The sequence below is a fragment of the Gopherus flavomarginatus genome, chromosome 1 (genome assembly GCF_025201925.1).
Source record: "Gopherus flavomarginatus isolate rGopFla2 chromosome 1, rGopFla2.mat.asm, whole genome shotgun sequence".
NCBI lineage: Eukaryota > Metazoa > Chordata > Testudines > Testudinidae > Gopherus > Gopherus flavomarginatus.
Window position 1 is genome coordinate 158,941,468 of NC_066617.1, and position 14,777 is coordinate 158,956,244.

Sequence of the window (14,777 nt, forward strand, 5' to 3'; positions counted from 1 at the left end):
AGTCAATCCAAAATGGAGAATAATCCGCGGCGGCCTGGTACACTCATAGCTCACACAAATTTAAGACAGCCAAATTAGAAATACAAATTAAAACTTCTTATTTTCTCTTCAGCAGAAACCATAAATTGGTTTTTTAAAAAAATTTCACATTGTGTCTCTGGGACAGATTTACAGAGGAAAAATATGTATGTAGTCTGTGCGTGAGGGGTTCACACACTAAGACAAACTAATTCAGCCCCGTTGTCTATGGACATTTATATCCAGGACAGAGAGGACTGCAAATTCTTTAATATGGCAGCTCAGTTACCCTTTTCTTTCTAGTTAGAATTATGATTTCAACTTTTTTTGTTATTTATTTTTTTAGTAAACGCACTGGCATTGGAACATAAATTAACATAGAAATGTTTCTATACTATGCCTCACCATTGCACAATCAATTTTTTTGGCATACACTGTGGTCAAGTTGGACTTGCTGCTATGGAGACTGATGTTTAAAGTTTCTAATTGTATAAACATTTTCTATGTCCCCCACGCCATGGATTTCTTATAATATTGGATATATTTTTCCTTGCTGGACTATTCTCTTTTGGATTGACTCCCCCTGTTTGGATTATTTCACTGCATTATCATCTTTAGGACTCGTCAGGAACAGGACATTTCACCTCAGGAGTGCGGGTATGTACTTAAACATTTTTTCAAATTATTAGGGCTAGTCTTGAAAAGAGGAGAGAGAAAAGCTAGAAGTGGAAAAGTTGGGTTCAAACAGCCACACATCAGCTAGCAGCCAGGTGAATATTTTCCCCTTGTCATACAAGAAGGTAATGATTAGATAGGTGTAGATCTGCACACATTTCACTTTTTAATTACTCTTTATTTGTGGAGGGTGGGTATTTGTGTGGGTTTTTTTTGGTTTTTCAGTTTCTGACGTATAGATTATTATAGTAATTGCTTACCTTGAGTGACTCATTCCCAGTCCAGACAGAGGCTGAGCAGTTGTTTCTTAAATTCTATAAATGTTGACAGAGGTTCACTGACCTGAAAGATAAAGAATTTAAGGGAGTAGGGGGTCAGAGGAATTCCTTTGTTAAAGGGCAGATTTCAGTGGCTCTCTGTTTTCTATCTTCTTTTAATAAAAGGAGACTGTCCTGTTCTCTTGTAGGCTGTAACTGGGAAACGTATGCCACTGCACCACCCTTGTATTGTGGTCAGTAATCCAAACTCTGGAGGCAATGGGTTTTGACATGGAATGTAAATAACCTCCATCTACCCCTCCCCCTAAAAATTTACACACAGCTACTTCAAGCGTGGAAGTCAGCAGAAGTTCTTTGACTGCAGTGGCTACATCATTTGGGCTTTAGTGCCAAACTGAAGCTTTTTCTTACGTTGCTGTAGCCTCCTCAGTATCTTCCCAGCAACTTGAACAAATTCTGCTCTCTTAGGGTATGTCTACATCTACAATTTTGCAGCGCTGGTTGTTACAGCTGTATTAGTACAGCTGTATAGGGCCAGCGCTGCAGAGTGGCCACACTTACAGCAACCAGCGCTGCAAGTGGTGTTAGATGTGGCCACACTGCAGCGCTGTTGGGCGGCTTCAAGGGGGGTTCGGGGAACGCGAGAGCAAACCGGGAAAGGAGACCAGCTTCGCCGCGGTTTGCTCTCGCGTTCCCCGAACCACCCTGCAAACCGCAGGGAAGGAGACCTGCTTGCTCGGGTTCGGGGAACGCGAGAGCAAACCGGGAAAGGAGACCAGCTTCGCCGCGGTTTGCTCTCGCGTTCCCCGAACCACCCTGCAAACCGCAGGGAAGGAGACCTGCTTGCTCGGGGGTTCGGGGAACGAGAGAGCAAACCGGGAAAGGAGACCGGCTTCGCCGCGGTTTGCTCTCGCGTTCCCCGAACCACCCTGCAAACCGCAGGGAAGGAGACCTGCTTGCTCGGGTTCGGGGAACGCGAGAGCAAACCGGGGAAGGAGACCAGCTTCGCCAGCGGTTTGCTCTCGCGTTCCCGGAACCCCCCTGCAAACCTCAGGGAAGGAGACCTGCTTGCTCGGGGTTCGGGGAACGCGAGAGCAAGCCGGGGAAGGAGACCAGCTTGATTACCAGAGGCTTCCTCAGGTGTGCTGGGATACCTGCTTATTCCACGGAGGTCAAGAAAAGCGCTGGTAAGTGTCTATACTTGATTACCAGCGCTGGATCACCAGCGCTGGATCCTCTACGCCCGAGACAAAACGGGAGTACGGCCAGCGCTGCAAACAGGGAGTTGCAGCGCTGGTGATGCCCTGCAGATGTGTACACCTCCTGAGTTGCAGCGCTGTAACCCCCTCACCAGCGCTGCAACTTTGTGATGTAGACAAGCCCTGTGTACCTTAACTCTTTGGCTCCAGGAGTCAGGATTCCCTAACATGATGAGTTAGTACAGAATGCATTAGAACTAACCCAGGTGCTCCTGACCCAGCTGGGCACCAAGGGGTTAAAAAAAAAATCAGTCAATTGTTGTCAGTGACCTGATTAATTTTAATTAATATGAACATAAATGTCTTCAGTTTAAAATCTACCCAAGCAGAGCCTATCCAGGTGCCTCGGGCTGCAGTCAGTTAGCATGTGATGTATGGGTCATTCCTTGGTGCTAGGTGGTTTGGATTCACCTGCATTGGTGCAAAAGCATTTTGGATTAGCTCAATTGCATCAAAAATGCTGACATCAGAATTTAACACTCCCACCCCACTTCCCACCGCACTTCTCCCTGGCCTGTATTCCACGTGCAACAGAGTGAACGGAAACTGCTCGAGCAGGGTGTTAAGGACATGGATGTGACTGTCCAATTTTGCCTTGAATGTAATGAGATGGGGAAGGCAGATTTGGGGTGTCATTCTGGCTATGTAGGACCATTTTTAAGGCGTCTGAACTACAACTTCAAGGAAGAACTGCTGTGAACTCTGGTATATATTCTCAAGGTAAACTTCTGAGAGAGTCAGATAGCTTTCTCACTCACCACCTTTTAGTGTTCTCACAAACTCCAAATGTGCAGGAATTATCCCTGTTAATAGGAATCACTTAACTCAGTAAGGTCAAGAAGAAGAAGCACCTGTAAACTTGAACTAGAGAGCTTTCCTGCAGCACGCCTGTTCTTTTCCACACTCACCACCTTTTAGTGTTCTCACAAACTCCAAATGTGCAGGAATTATCCCTGTTAATAGGAATCACTTAACTCAGTAAGGTCAAGAAGAAGAAGCACCTGTAAACTTGAACTAGAGAGCTTTCCTGCAGCACGCCTGTTCATTTCCAAAGTTGAACAGTGTCATCCATAGCAATAATCTGACCAACTTGCCTGCAAAAATCCACATTAGGGGGAAAAATCATTTGTTTACTGCCAAAATGAATGGTGTTGACCTTTTTAATTTTAACTTCTAGTCAATCCTGCTCATTTGAACTCCATCATATGCATGGCTGATTTCACCCACTGTGTGTGTTGTCATAAGATCAATGAATTTTCCTTTAATTCTTAAAGTTGTTTTTTCTGAGCTCTCCCATGCAGCCTTTCACTATCATTGCACCCTTCACCCACACAGTGAAACCCTTTGCACTAAACCTTTTCAACCGCAGAAGCTGGATTCTCCCATCCCAACACATGAGGACCCATTATATTAGCACAAATAGCATTTAGTTTCAACTCACTAGGCACTGAGAGATTTAACTGCTCAGACTTGCTGCAGTAATAAAAAAGAAACAAGTCCAAACAATCTGTCTCTTGTTTTTCTGTAGGTCTTCCGACCCCGCACTCCACCAGAAGCAATCGCACTATGTAGCCGTCTGCTGGAGTACACCCCCACTGCCCGCCTGACTCCCCTGGAAGCATGTGCGCACTCTTTCTTCGATGAACTACGGGACCCAAATGTCAAACTACCCAATGGGCGAGAGAAACCTGCACTCTTCAACTTCACCACTCAAGGTAGCCTGTGAGCATTGAGGAGCCTTCCATTGGGAAGAAGCACTGTGCCAAACGTTCTTTCATACAAATGCCATTCCCCCAGTAGTAAAATCAAGAGGTGGGGGAAGAACATGGACCAGTTGTATAGCCAGTGATCGTTCTCAAAAGTGGACTGCATCAGCTTCGAGGGAGGGGAGGAAAGGGTTATGAAATCGTTATCCTCTTGCATTATTGATTCAAACTCAGTTCATGGGACTGGAAGTCGTTACTATCAGATTGCATAAAATAAGTTTGCAGCTTCAGTCCAATTCCTAGTGTCCAAAGTCCAAGTGACAGCTTTGTTTGGAGTCTCACCACAAAGGCTGAGGACCCAGTGGACCACGGGAGACTGAATTGCCTTCTAAAGATGACCCTGTTCATCATGTTTGAAGCAGGTTGTTGGGAAGCAATGTGGAAAAGCTTGCATTGCTGCTGCCCAGGCTGCCTGGTTCGGGGGGGACCGCAAATATGGAGTCCTTGGTTCTCCAGAGCTATAAATACTACATCTGTCATTCAACAGTAAATAGAGTAAGAACTTTTGAGAAAGTAACTTTTTAAATTACACAGCATGACCCTGAAATGTACCATGTTGAACTATCTGCAGCCACACCAGTAGCCAATTAGCCATCCTTGCCCTCCTTTCCCCCCCAAAAAATGTACATGCAAAGCTTACATCCCTTACGTCATTTATTCTCTCCATTCGCATTTGATGAGTCTTCAGGGTTGGTTTGGTTAAGTATGGAGTGCAAGAAATGTGGTGTACACGCTTGTTAGTGATGTAGTGTAGTCTTCTACATAAATAGCTGCAAGCTCTTAGCATTAGGGCAGGGAAGAATCCCTGTGCACTATTACCTGCTAGGAATCCATTCCCATTCCAGTTCAGCTCATGTAGTGTAGGCATTGAGGCCTGCTCTGCAGTAAGTGCAAGATCCACCTTCTTATGCCTGAAACAGAGTCCTGTCCATGCTCCCAGCTTTGGACCGTGGTGCCCAGTTGTAACCCAGCTAACTGAAGCGAGGTTTGTGTCCGCACAGCATAACTTTTAAACCGTGCTACTACACTAGTTCAAGCCCTGCCGGGGGGGTAAACACAAATGTAGTCTTTTGACTTAACATGATTAACACTACCCATGTGGGAAGTTCACTGCATTGGATGTACCAAAGCGCTTCCCAGAGAGAAAAAGTGGACAGGCTAAACCAATTTGTAATGTAGTTTTAACAGCACACACAGGGCCGATATACATTACAAGGGGAAATTGTTGTACTGTTTAGTCCAGCTCGATCTGTAAAAAGCATTGTCCACACACAACACTGTGCAAGTGTTGCTAGTATTGTTGAAATTGCACAGCCTCCCACATCACTTCGAGCAGGAGGTTGGACTAGATGACCTCCTGAGGTCTCTTCCAACCCTGATAGTCTATGATTCAATGATTACTTCCATCCACAATCATTTACACATTTTTGCCGCCCTGAACTACCAGTGTTGTAACAGAGCCTACCAGCTCGGTCCCACCGAGGCATCTGATATTCCTGTTATTACTGTGCTGTGTTAGTCATTACTAACGTGGAGTTTTGCAGTTGAACCAGCAGATCAGAAAATGATTTTCTGCCTCTGACACAAAACTGCCATTTTGCCAGTGTCTTTTTAGGCAGTAAAAAGCAGTCAGTATATTGTTTTACTTAGTTTTTTTAATCAGAAAGTTCCATTTGAAACCTAACTGTGTCTCCACATAACTAGAAATCTTCGCACTATAACCTTCTGAGTACCATGCAGGTCCAGTTTACTTTCAGACGAAATAGCTTGGCTTGGAAGTGGGTGCAACCTGTAATGTATGGGGGCTGAAACTCTGAAGGGCTTGTTTATGTTGAGAAGAAAATATTGCAGGGACATAATTGCGTGAAAAGTTTAGTCCTCTCACTTGTCCTTGTTACTGTTTAGCAATGCTTGCAAATGCAGCAAACAGGTCTTAAAAATGTAGTTTTACCAATGCATTCTGTGATTGCTGAAGTAACTAGCCCATTGATACTGGGAACAGGGGCTACGGGACTATTTCTAAACACAAGACATTACGTTGGGATGGAGCTAGGAGGACAAGCTGAATTGGTACATCTATAACGTTTGATTTCCTTTTCCTTGATAGGGGTATACGTCTGTAAACTGCACTGATTCTGCTAGAACTGAACTAAAGATATGGTCCCAGTTGTGGCAGCCAGTCGTTGTAAGATGTCTTGGACAATTGTGTGTGGACAGATGAAGTCTTTGCAAGCTAAAGGCATTCCAGGCAAAGGCTTCCTACAGCCATAACAGAGTGCAGAGAGGATTCAGAGTCCTGAGCTGGGGATTTGATTCAGTTAGGCACCCGGAAGTTAAGGTTCTTTTTCATATCTTGGGCTGGAAATCTTCTGAGAGAGAAGGGAGGGGGAGGCAGGCAGGCTGCAGATCACACAAATCCAGCCATTTCCTGCAGTATTTTGGCATGTCCAGTACTGGGCAGAACCAGGAGGTGTGTTGCAGCTACACACAAATGGGAGAACACATATTTAATCAAGTTTTTAACCAAATCTTGAATTAAACTTCAAAAAATTGCAATTTGTTTTGGGTCAGTTATTTTCTCTGAATTGAGCCATCCCTCTCTAGTTGAAAATCCTGTGATATTCACAGCATCTTGAGTTTAGATTCGTGGATACAATGGGGAGGGTGTGGGCCTCTTCTGCCTATTAACTCTACTCTCTAGTGTAGCTTCTAACATGTGTGCACTTCTAGTAGATTTTTTGCCTGAACCACAGGTGGGAAGATGCTTAGTGAGTGAAAGTGGCTATTCTGCCAGTGTGAGCTGAATTCTTTAATGTCTGGATGCAGGAAGAATCACTGGAATGGAAGCTGTGTTGACTCATTGTAGTTATACTTGGTCAGCCATACCTTTTAGACATTGGGAGTCTGGCTATTGACACTTGGCCGCAATAAATTTTAACTAGGTTTGCTATGTCCTAAACACTCCCGTCAAGGGGTACTGTGTCAAGCAAGATGAATGACTTTTTACTGCGCTCTTGGTAGAATAAGTGTCCATATTTCCACTTCATTTCCCTGTTGGATTACATGCCAGTGGCTAACAGAACAGTATATTTGTTTGCACTAGGATCTGGAGAAAGAGCGAGATACACAGTAGGTTCCCTCTACCAACTGATTTAAGAAATTACTCGGGGGGGAGGGAATAGTGGAGTAACTTCTTTGGGTGTGGAGCGGCTAGTAGCCGTGTGCTCACAGTTAGATTGTGTTGATCTGGTTTCAGTTATTTCCGTGACTCATGTTTGTTTATGCCCAGTCAGAATTTCTGTGTATTTTGTGGAAGCACAGCCCAACACTGTACACTGGTGAGAGGTTAGTAAGTAGTCGAAATGGGCTTTCTCCAGCTTGGCTTCTCAGTCAATTACTTTTTCTTTTTACATTATTTGTTGAGAAGAGGAAAAAAATCAAATGGCCACGTCAGCCCTTATAGGCCCTAAATTCAATATACATGTTACAGCAAAGTACAGGCTCCTTAATCTGCCTAGTAGATGAAACCCAGTAGCTAGTGACAGCCATGTACAAAACCACCCAGTGTGTCTGCGGGATGATTGGACTTGGTTTCAGGACAGATTTTTCTTTCTTTACAGGGTTTTCTAATAACTACTGTCTGCATGCGTGTCTCTCCCAGGCAAGTTCTTGCAGTGCCAAGGGTTGTCTTTCTCCTCCTTCCTTGAGGTGACTTCCCCGTTGCTTTATCTGGATGTGGCTTCCTTTAGAGGCAATTGTTTCCCCTTCTGGAACAGCCTGCAGGAGATTCTCCTTCCTCCTTGCTCCACTGCCAGTTTCGGTGTAGTACTAGACTGATCCCCTTCAGGGCAGCCTGCAGTATTATCACTTGATGACCTAGTCAGCTCCACCCCATCACACTTAGCTCATAGTGTTACCACCAGTTGCTATTACAGGATGCCTGTTACTCTGATACATATTGCATCTATTTTAAATTTGGGGCCTCAGCAGCTTGGCTCGTCTGTTTTTCTTAAGTTACGTTTCTTAGAAAGAACAATAGTAACTTTTGTGTTCCATTTAACTGACCTGAAAATCAAACCCTTCAGCTTTTCACTGTGCCTTCAAAGGAAGTATCAGCCCTTTTAGGCTGCTTGGCAGCATTTAAGGAGACTTAACTAGGTCACTGGTGTTGGGTTTGTAGGTCCCTGACTAGTGGAGTTTAATGCAGTGTAGTTGTAGCTGTGTCGATCCCAAGGTATTGGAGGGACAAGGTGGGTGAGGTAATAGCTTTTATTGGACCATCTGTTGGCGAGAGAGACAAAGACACCGTCCCATCTCAGCAGTATAGTGGCCTCTCTCAAATGCTTGCCTCTCTCACCGACAGAAGTTGGTCCAGTAAAGGCTATTACCTCACCCACCTTGTGTCTCTAATGGAGTTTGTGAGCCAAGGAACTGACACCCTGGAGCTGTTGGAGAACCTGTAACAGTCAATTCCCAAAGCAGCACGCTGTTGTCATCAGCCTTCTCCTTTAAGCTTGCTGTGAGTGGGTGTGTTCATGAAGGGAAAGGGTGATTCTCAGAATGAAGTCGTATTAAAAGGCTGTGTCCAAGGACCAGGATTGGTCGGTGCTTTGCTAACTCCACGGTCCTCTCCTTTCACTGGGAAATGATCACTTCTTGTAGCTGATACTGTACAGAGATGCTTTGCTCTGGAAATACCCATGCTGGATATCACTGTGGCTTCCTCTTGCTCATGGACATACATGACAGTCTAATGTGACCTTGTTGATTAGGGCATGCATTTCATTGATGGTTACGTTTGCTGAGAAACCCAAGGAATTAATCTGCATGCAGAGGTTGTGTGTGGACTATAAGCTAACTCTGTTTGTTCCACCTCCCCTCCAGAACTGTCAAGTAACCCATCTTTGGCTTCGATCCTCATCCCTGCTCATGCTCGGAATCAAGCAGCTGCTTCAACCCCTACAAATGCTACAGCAGCCTCAGGTGAGAACATGCGCCTGCCTGCCTGTCTCCCTTCTCTCTCAAACTACACTCCTTCCATGAAGAAGCTCACCTTCTAAAGATCCTCCTGGTCAGTTAACTGCTGGACCCCACAGACGCTCAGCGCTGAGTTTGTTGAGCTCTGAACTTTAACTAGCTTTAGAGATGCCGAGGAAAAAGATAAATAATCAGCGCGGTAAATGTAGCTTCATCCGAAAGGTTTATTTCCAATCAAAGTTTGACTGATTGTGGATAAACAAGATTTTCTCACTAATTCAAAATATATTAGCGCTTCCAGAAAGGATTACCAAGGGGTTCACTTGTATTGTGGATGCCCTTATACCAGCTTTGGGCACCAAACAGTGCTCTGGCTTTTTGCCCAACCATGAGTGGTTCTCTTCTTTGTCTCTGTCTCTTGCTGTCAGAAACTTATAAAACCTCATTACTGGTCTGGAGACCCACCACGGTGTGGTGTTGATCTTATATTAACTTACAAGTTGAGCAGTGTTAGAGCTTGGCCAAGAGATCTCCAAGGAAAACTTGGGAGTGCAAGTATGAAATAGTGTTGATGATTCAAGAGAGGGCACTCTTCTCTCCGAGGCAGTGCTGAGCCAGTGCCTCAGTATGCTCTCAGGGGTTTTGTGTGGCTGAAGGTGTTGTCTTTCAAATGAGCCACAGGATGTGCACAGGGAACAAAAAGGTGTTGCTTAGAGGTGATGAGAAATTAACTAGTGTGAGTTCAAAAAAGCACTGTCCTTGCTTTGCTTAGCACAGCTTTCGAAGAGCTCACATTGGGGAAAACATTTCAGGTCAAGTCCTAAGTGTGAACTATACTAAAAAATGGCTAATTAGTGTCAGCATTTTAACCCTCCTGTTAGTATCCACTATATTGCTGAGGTGGGCCGGTGTCTCTGATCCTCATGAGAATCTTTTGCAGCTACAGGGGAATTCTGAGATATAGTTCAGTATTCGATAACCTTCAGTTACATCTTCATAGTCTTTTGCATACACAGCTATTTGGATGACCTTGGACCCAAACCTGTGTAGTTCTTACTCAGACAAAATTCTTATGCTGGGGGAATTTAGCCCAAATTAAGATTTCAGGATTAGGCTCTGTTGGAAATTGTGCGAACCTGATTTGCTTTAGCTCTGACAATAGAATTCACTGTCTAGACCAGGGACCGCTCTGACAATATTTCCTAAAATACTTCAGGAAAAACAAATATGTATATTTACATGTCCAAATCATTGTAATTGATTGATGTAGGGGGGTTTTTGCAGACTCAATAATAAAAGTAATGTAGTTATAGTTTGGTTCCCTCGCCTCCCTTGGTTCCCACTGCTTTCTCCCCATTTCCCCAGGCTTCCCCCACTTCTTGCCTCTGGACCACAGCACCCAGTAAGGCTGGCCCTGCAGAAGCCCAGAGCCCCATAGCTGGAGCCGGGGGGGGGTGGGGAGTGGGGGGCTGAAGCCCGGAGTCCACAGCCAGAGCCCTGCTACCGTGGGGGTGGCTGAAACCCGAATCCCTGAAATTAGGGTGTGGGAGGGTGAAGCCTGCTGCCAGAGCCTCTGGCTGAACCAGGGGAGGGGGGCTGAAGCCCAACCTTGAGCGCTGCAGGGAGAGGCCACTGCTTTGCCCCCTCCCCAATCTCTGCACAAGAAGCTGTCGTGGATGCAGGAAAAACTCCTGGCCACTTTTGAGAAGCACTGGGACCCTGAGAAGCAAAGTTCTTCTAATCATTAAGCCAGTATCAGAGCAGCATGGGAAGGAGTTTGCCATCTGACACGGTACCCACACTGACAATGACACTTTTCAGCAAAGTTTGTATTTGTAAATACATTATTCAAAGCCACTCTTACAGTGGTGAGCTGTTAGCTGATTGTAGACGTAGAATGAGATTTGAAAAAGTTGCACAAGTTAGTGCGGGTTATAATTGCATGGTAATACGATGTGGCATTTTGTCCCCCTCTAGTGGCTAGACCAGTTATAGTGTCTGTTTGATTTTGAGTCATAGTGCCTTCAAGCCAGTGGACCTGATCAGTTAGCTCAGGTAGTAGCCGCTCAGACTTCAAAATCCAGAGAGTCCAGGTTTAGTCCCTACAAACAACCCACCTTAGGGCCTTGTTATGTAATCGCTGTCACTTCTGACGGTGCTGAAGTGTTATTGTTACATAGCGACATTAAATCTGTGTCTTTATAATGCAGTAGCTAAAAATTCAGGTTACTCGGCTGATCAGAACTGGGATGGAGGAGCCAATTTTTTTGTGTTATGATCAGCATGACAGAACACTGTCTGCATCTTCCCGAGTCCAGAGCAGAGTCATGGTTGGATAGTAACCTCTAAAATATCCTCTGGTTGGTAGTTTTTCCCAAGCCTAGCATGGTGATGCTGGTCAGGAGAGTTGGACTTTCTCTCCCCAAATTCTGTTAGCATGTAAACTTCACTCTTTGGAATGGTAGCACACCTTTATTTAACATTTGTTACAATAGCACCTAGAAGATCCAGTCACACCCATTGTGCTAGGTCCTGTACAGACACATAAGATGACATAGGCACTGTGCAAATTGCCCTGACATCTGTAGAATCATATGCTGGGGGAGGAGTGTGTATAAAAAAAGATTTAAGAACTGATGGGTTGAATTTCTGCTTTACGTGAAAAACTCAACTCAGCTTTAACTGTGGAATCCCAACCAGCATCTTGAATGCACACGCTGTGTGTGAGAGACATTATATGTGTAGTCACAACCAGCATTTGATTTTCACAGTGATTTACACCCAGCTGAGTATCTGGATCAACACCAATTTACTGCAGATGAGAATCTGGTGTATAATGTGTCTCTGAATGTGTTTGCAGCCGTCAAACATGTGGTGTCAATAGCTATCTGCTGAAACGCATTTATCATGCAACTTCTACAGCTTTATCTGAACTTCACCTGCTAAACTCCCAGAACTTACTGTAACATCAGAGCTTCAAACAGCTCCTGTGTAAAATGTTCCCAGAAAAAAAGCCTCCTAGGCAACTGTTACCTGATTTCCTCAAAAATGTCTTTGGCCTCTGTCTCAGGCTGGGCAATATTCAGTCCTGGATGAGTGAATGTCACTTGCTTCTAGCCCAGTGAAATATCAGCCCTTGAAATGCTGACAGTATGTGAAAGGGAATTATTGTGTGTAATTTTGAAGAGATTTCCAAATACATTGGTTATAAATTCCCTCTCCTTCAGATTCCTGTACGGGGGGGCTCATGGCACTGATGGGAGCTGGCTTTTCAGGAAGGTGGGTATGAAATTTTGCTCCAATACCATTTGTAAACTTACTCAAACACCCCTAAACTGGAGTTCTTTGACCCAGTGGCATGTTTGAATACATGATGGTTTGAGGCAGGACGAAAGTTGTACTTGCATCAAGTTTTGAATAATTGTATTGTTCACAAAGTGCTTTGCCACTTGTGCCTTATGCAGGTCATCCTAAAAGTGCCAATAAAGCCCTTATGCCACAACATCATGTATTTTTCCTCCTGGATCAATAAGCTGCCAGATAATTGCTCTGCTAGTCAACATTTCTACCAGAGGGGGGGTGGGTGCCTTCGTGCATGGGACTCTGGCCATCATAGCTGCAGGGATCATTTTCTGATGCATCATGCTGTGCTAATCCCTTTGATCTTAAATGAGATATGTTCCAGCATCCTCAACAGCAAGGTGGGAAAGAGCAGAACTAGAGTTGCCTGCCAGCGCAGGGCAGTTGCACAAGACCATGACGACACTCATAATAAAGTAGTATTCATCTCATAGATGTGCAGTTGCACCTTGAAAGCACTTGGAAAGCATTTAATTCTCATCACCCATGAGAGAGAGGCAAGTATTATCCCAGTTTTTAGACAAGGAAAATGAGACTCATAAAGGTGCACAGATTATACAGGGTGTCAGTGGCTGAAATTTCTGGCTCCCAGCTTTGGGCATAGACCACTAGATCACAGTTCTCTAAAGAGAGCAATAAAGTACAAGATGGAGCCTGGATTTTTAAGATCAAAGAACATCTCTCTGACGAATTTTATCTCACCCCACCCTTTCCCTTGAGTCCTAAATTGTCCTTTTAAGGACCCTCAGACTATTGGTAGGGTTACCTCAGTGTGTCCTTTCAGGTTAGCATTGCAGTACATCAGGAATGAAAATTCCCGTAGCCTTTGGCAAGTTCTTAAATCAAGTAGCATCTGGGGGTTGTAATACCCTGACTGCAGCTCCATCCTATGCAGCAGCCCTTCTGGTAGGCTTCTGAGGGACACCACATCCCTGACCAGAAAGCACAGGCAATTCCGGAAGTAGGACTGGGAGAAGCATCAGCAACACGCTACCTAAAGGAGCAGTAGCTCACCACCACTATTGACAAGACTGTGAAGACAATAACAAGGCCTAAGCCCAATACATGGTATGTTTCCATCGGGTGCAGAGCTATCAGGTTGATAATCAGGAGGCTTCTGGCTGAGAACAGTCTCACCCCCGAGCTGGGGAGATTTAGCGGGAACCAGCGAACACCACAGTCACAAGTGCTTATCACAGTGGCACAAACACTAATCTACCAAAAAAAAAGGCTTTTTCTTTTTTTGCTGGTTCTGTCAAAGGCACAGATTTCCTCCTGTACTCTGCTTAACTTCTGACTCCTCAATGAAGGAGGGAGAATCTGAGTGTGCAGGGCCCCTTTCTGTGCTGTGTGCTTTCAGTGCAACATCTTAGCATGGAGGGACTGAAACTAGCATATAGCTGCTCCCCAGCCTGCACTCTGTTGATGTGGCAGCACAGAATCTGCAGAAAAGCCAAGGTGGTGTTTTTCCTAGAGTTCACAGTGTACAGTACATGGGTGTTTGCAGGCATGTACCAGCTGCCTGAGCAACATGCACAGTCTGATCCCAAATTGGAAGGCATATATTGTTGTAGAAGAGCCACAAGTATGGGAACCTAGGCTGTCTCCTTGCTTACCCTTCCCTCTAATGCGTACACACAGCTGATCAGAGGCAAATGCTTTGCAGGAACTCAAGCTAGCAAACTGACCATGAGAGAAGCAGGTTTTACGTACATCGCTTGGGGGTAGACTTTTCCCCATTTCTCTCTGTCCATTACATCTTAACACTTTTAGCTGCGCTGTCTTCAGGGGCAATAAATCAAGAGTCATAGCATATTCCAACAAGTGGTATACAGAACACACAGTGACGCTGTCTGTTATATGCATTCTTATACCCAATGAGACTGGGACTTTTCAGCTTAGAAAAGAAATGACTAAGGGGGGATATGATAGAAAAAGCAGAGACATGATAGAGGTCTATAAAAACGGGGGGACATGATAGAGGTCTATAAAAGCATGACTGGTGTGGAGATAGTGAATAAGGAAGTGTTGTTTACTCCTTCTCACAACACAGAACTAGGGTTCACCAAATGAAATTAATAGGCAGCATGTTTAAAACAAACAAAAGCAAGTATTTCTTCACACAACACAGAGTCAACCTGCAGAACTCTTTGCCAGAGGATGTTGTGAAGGTCAAGACTGTAACAGGGTTCAAAATAGAACTAGATAAATCCATCAATGGCTATTAGCCCAGATGAGCAAAGATGCAACACCATGCTTTGAAGTGTCCCTCACCTCTGTTTGCCAGAAGCTGGGATAGGGCTACAGGGGATGAATCACTCGATTACCTGTTTTGTTCATTCCCTCTGAAGCACCTGGCATTGTTTCTGGCACTGTCAGAAGACAGGATACTGGGCTAGATGGACCACTGGTGTTACCCAGTATGGCCATTCTTATGTTCAGTG

General features: G+C 44.8%; 1 protein-coding gene across 4 annotated transcripts in view; it reads left to right on the forward strand.

Annotated features, from left to right (window-relative positions):
* The window catches only part of GSK3B (glycogen synthase kinase 3 beta), a 256,101-nt gene that overhangs the window by 232,245 nt on the left and 9,079 nt on the right, over positions 1-14,777 (forward strand). The window contains exons 9-12 of one of the 4 annotated variants that reach the window (XM_050959745.1): positions 637-675; positions 3,759-3,945; positions 8,881-8,979; positions 12,201-12,252. In XM_050959745.1, the coding sequence (XP_050815702.1) occupies positions 637-675; positions 3,759-3,945; positions 8,881-8,979; positions 12,201-12,252 (377 nt within the window). The remainder of the gene's footprint in view (positions 1-636; positions 676-3,758; positions 3,946-8,880; positions 8,980-12,200; positions 12,253-14,777) is intronic. The other 3 variants (XM_050959735.1, XM_050959759.1, XM_050959753.1) reach the window with 3 other exon arrangements.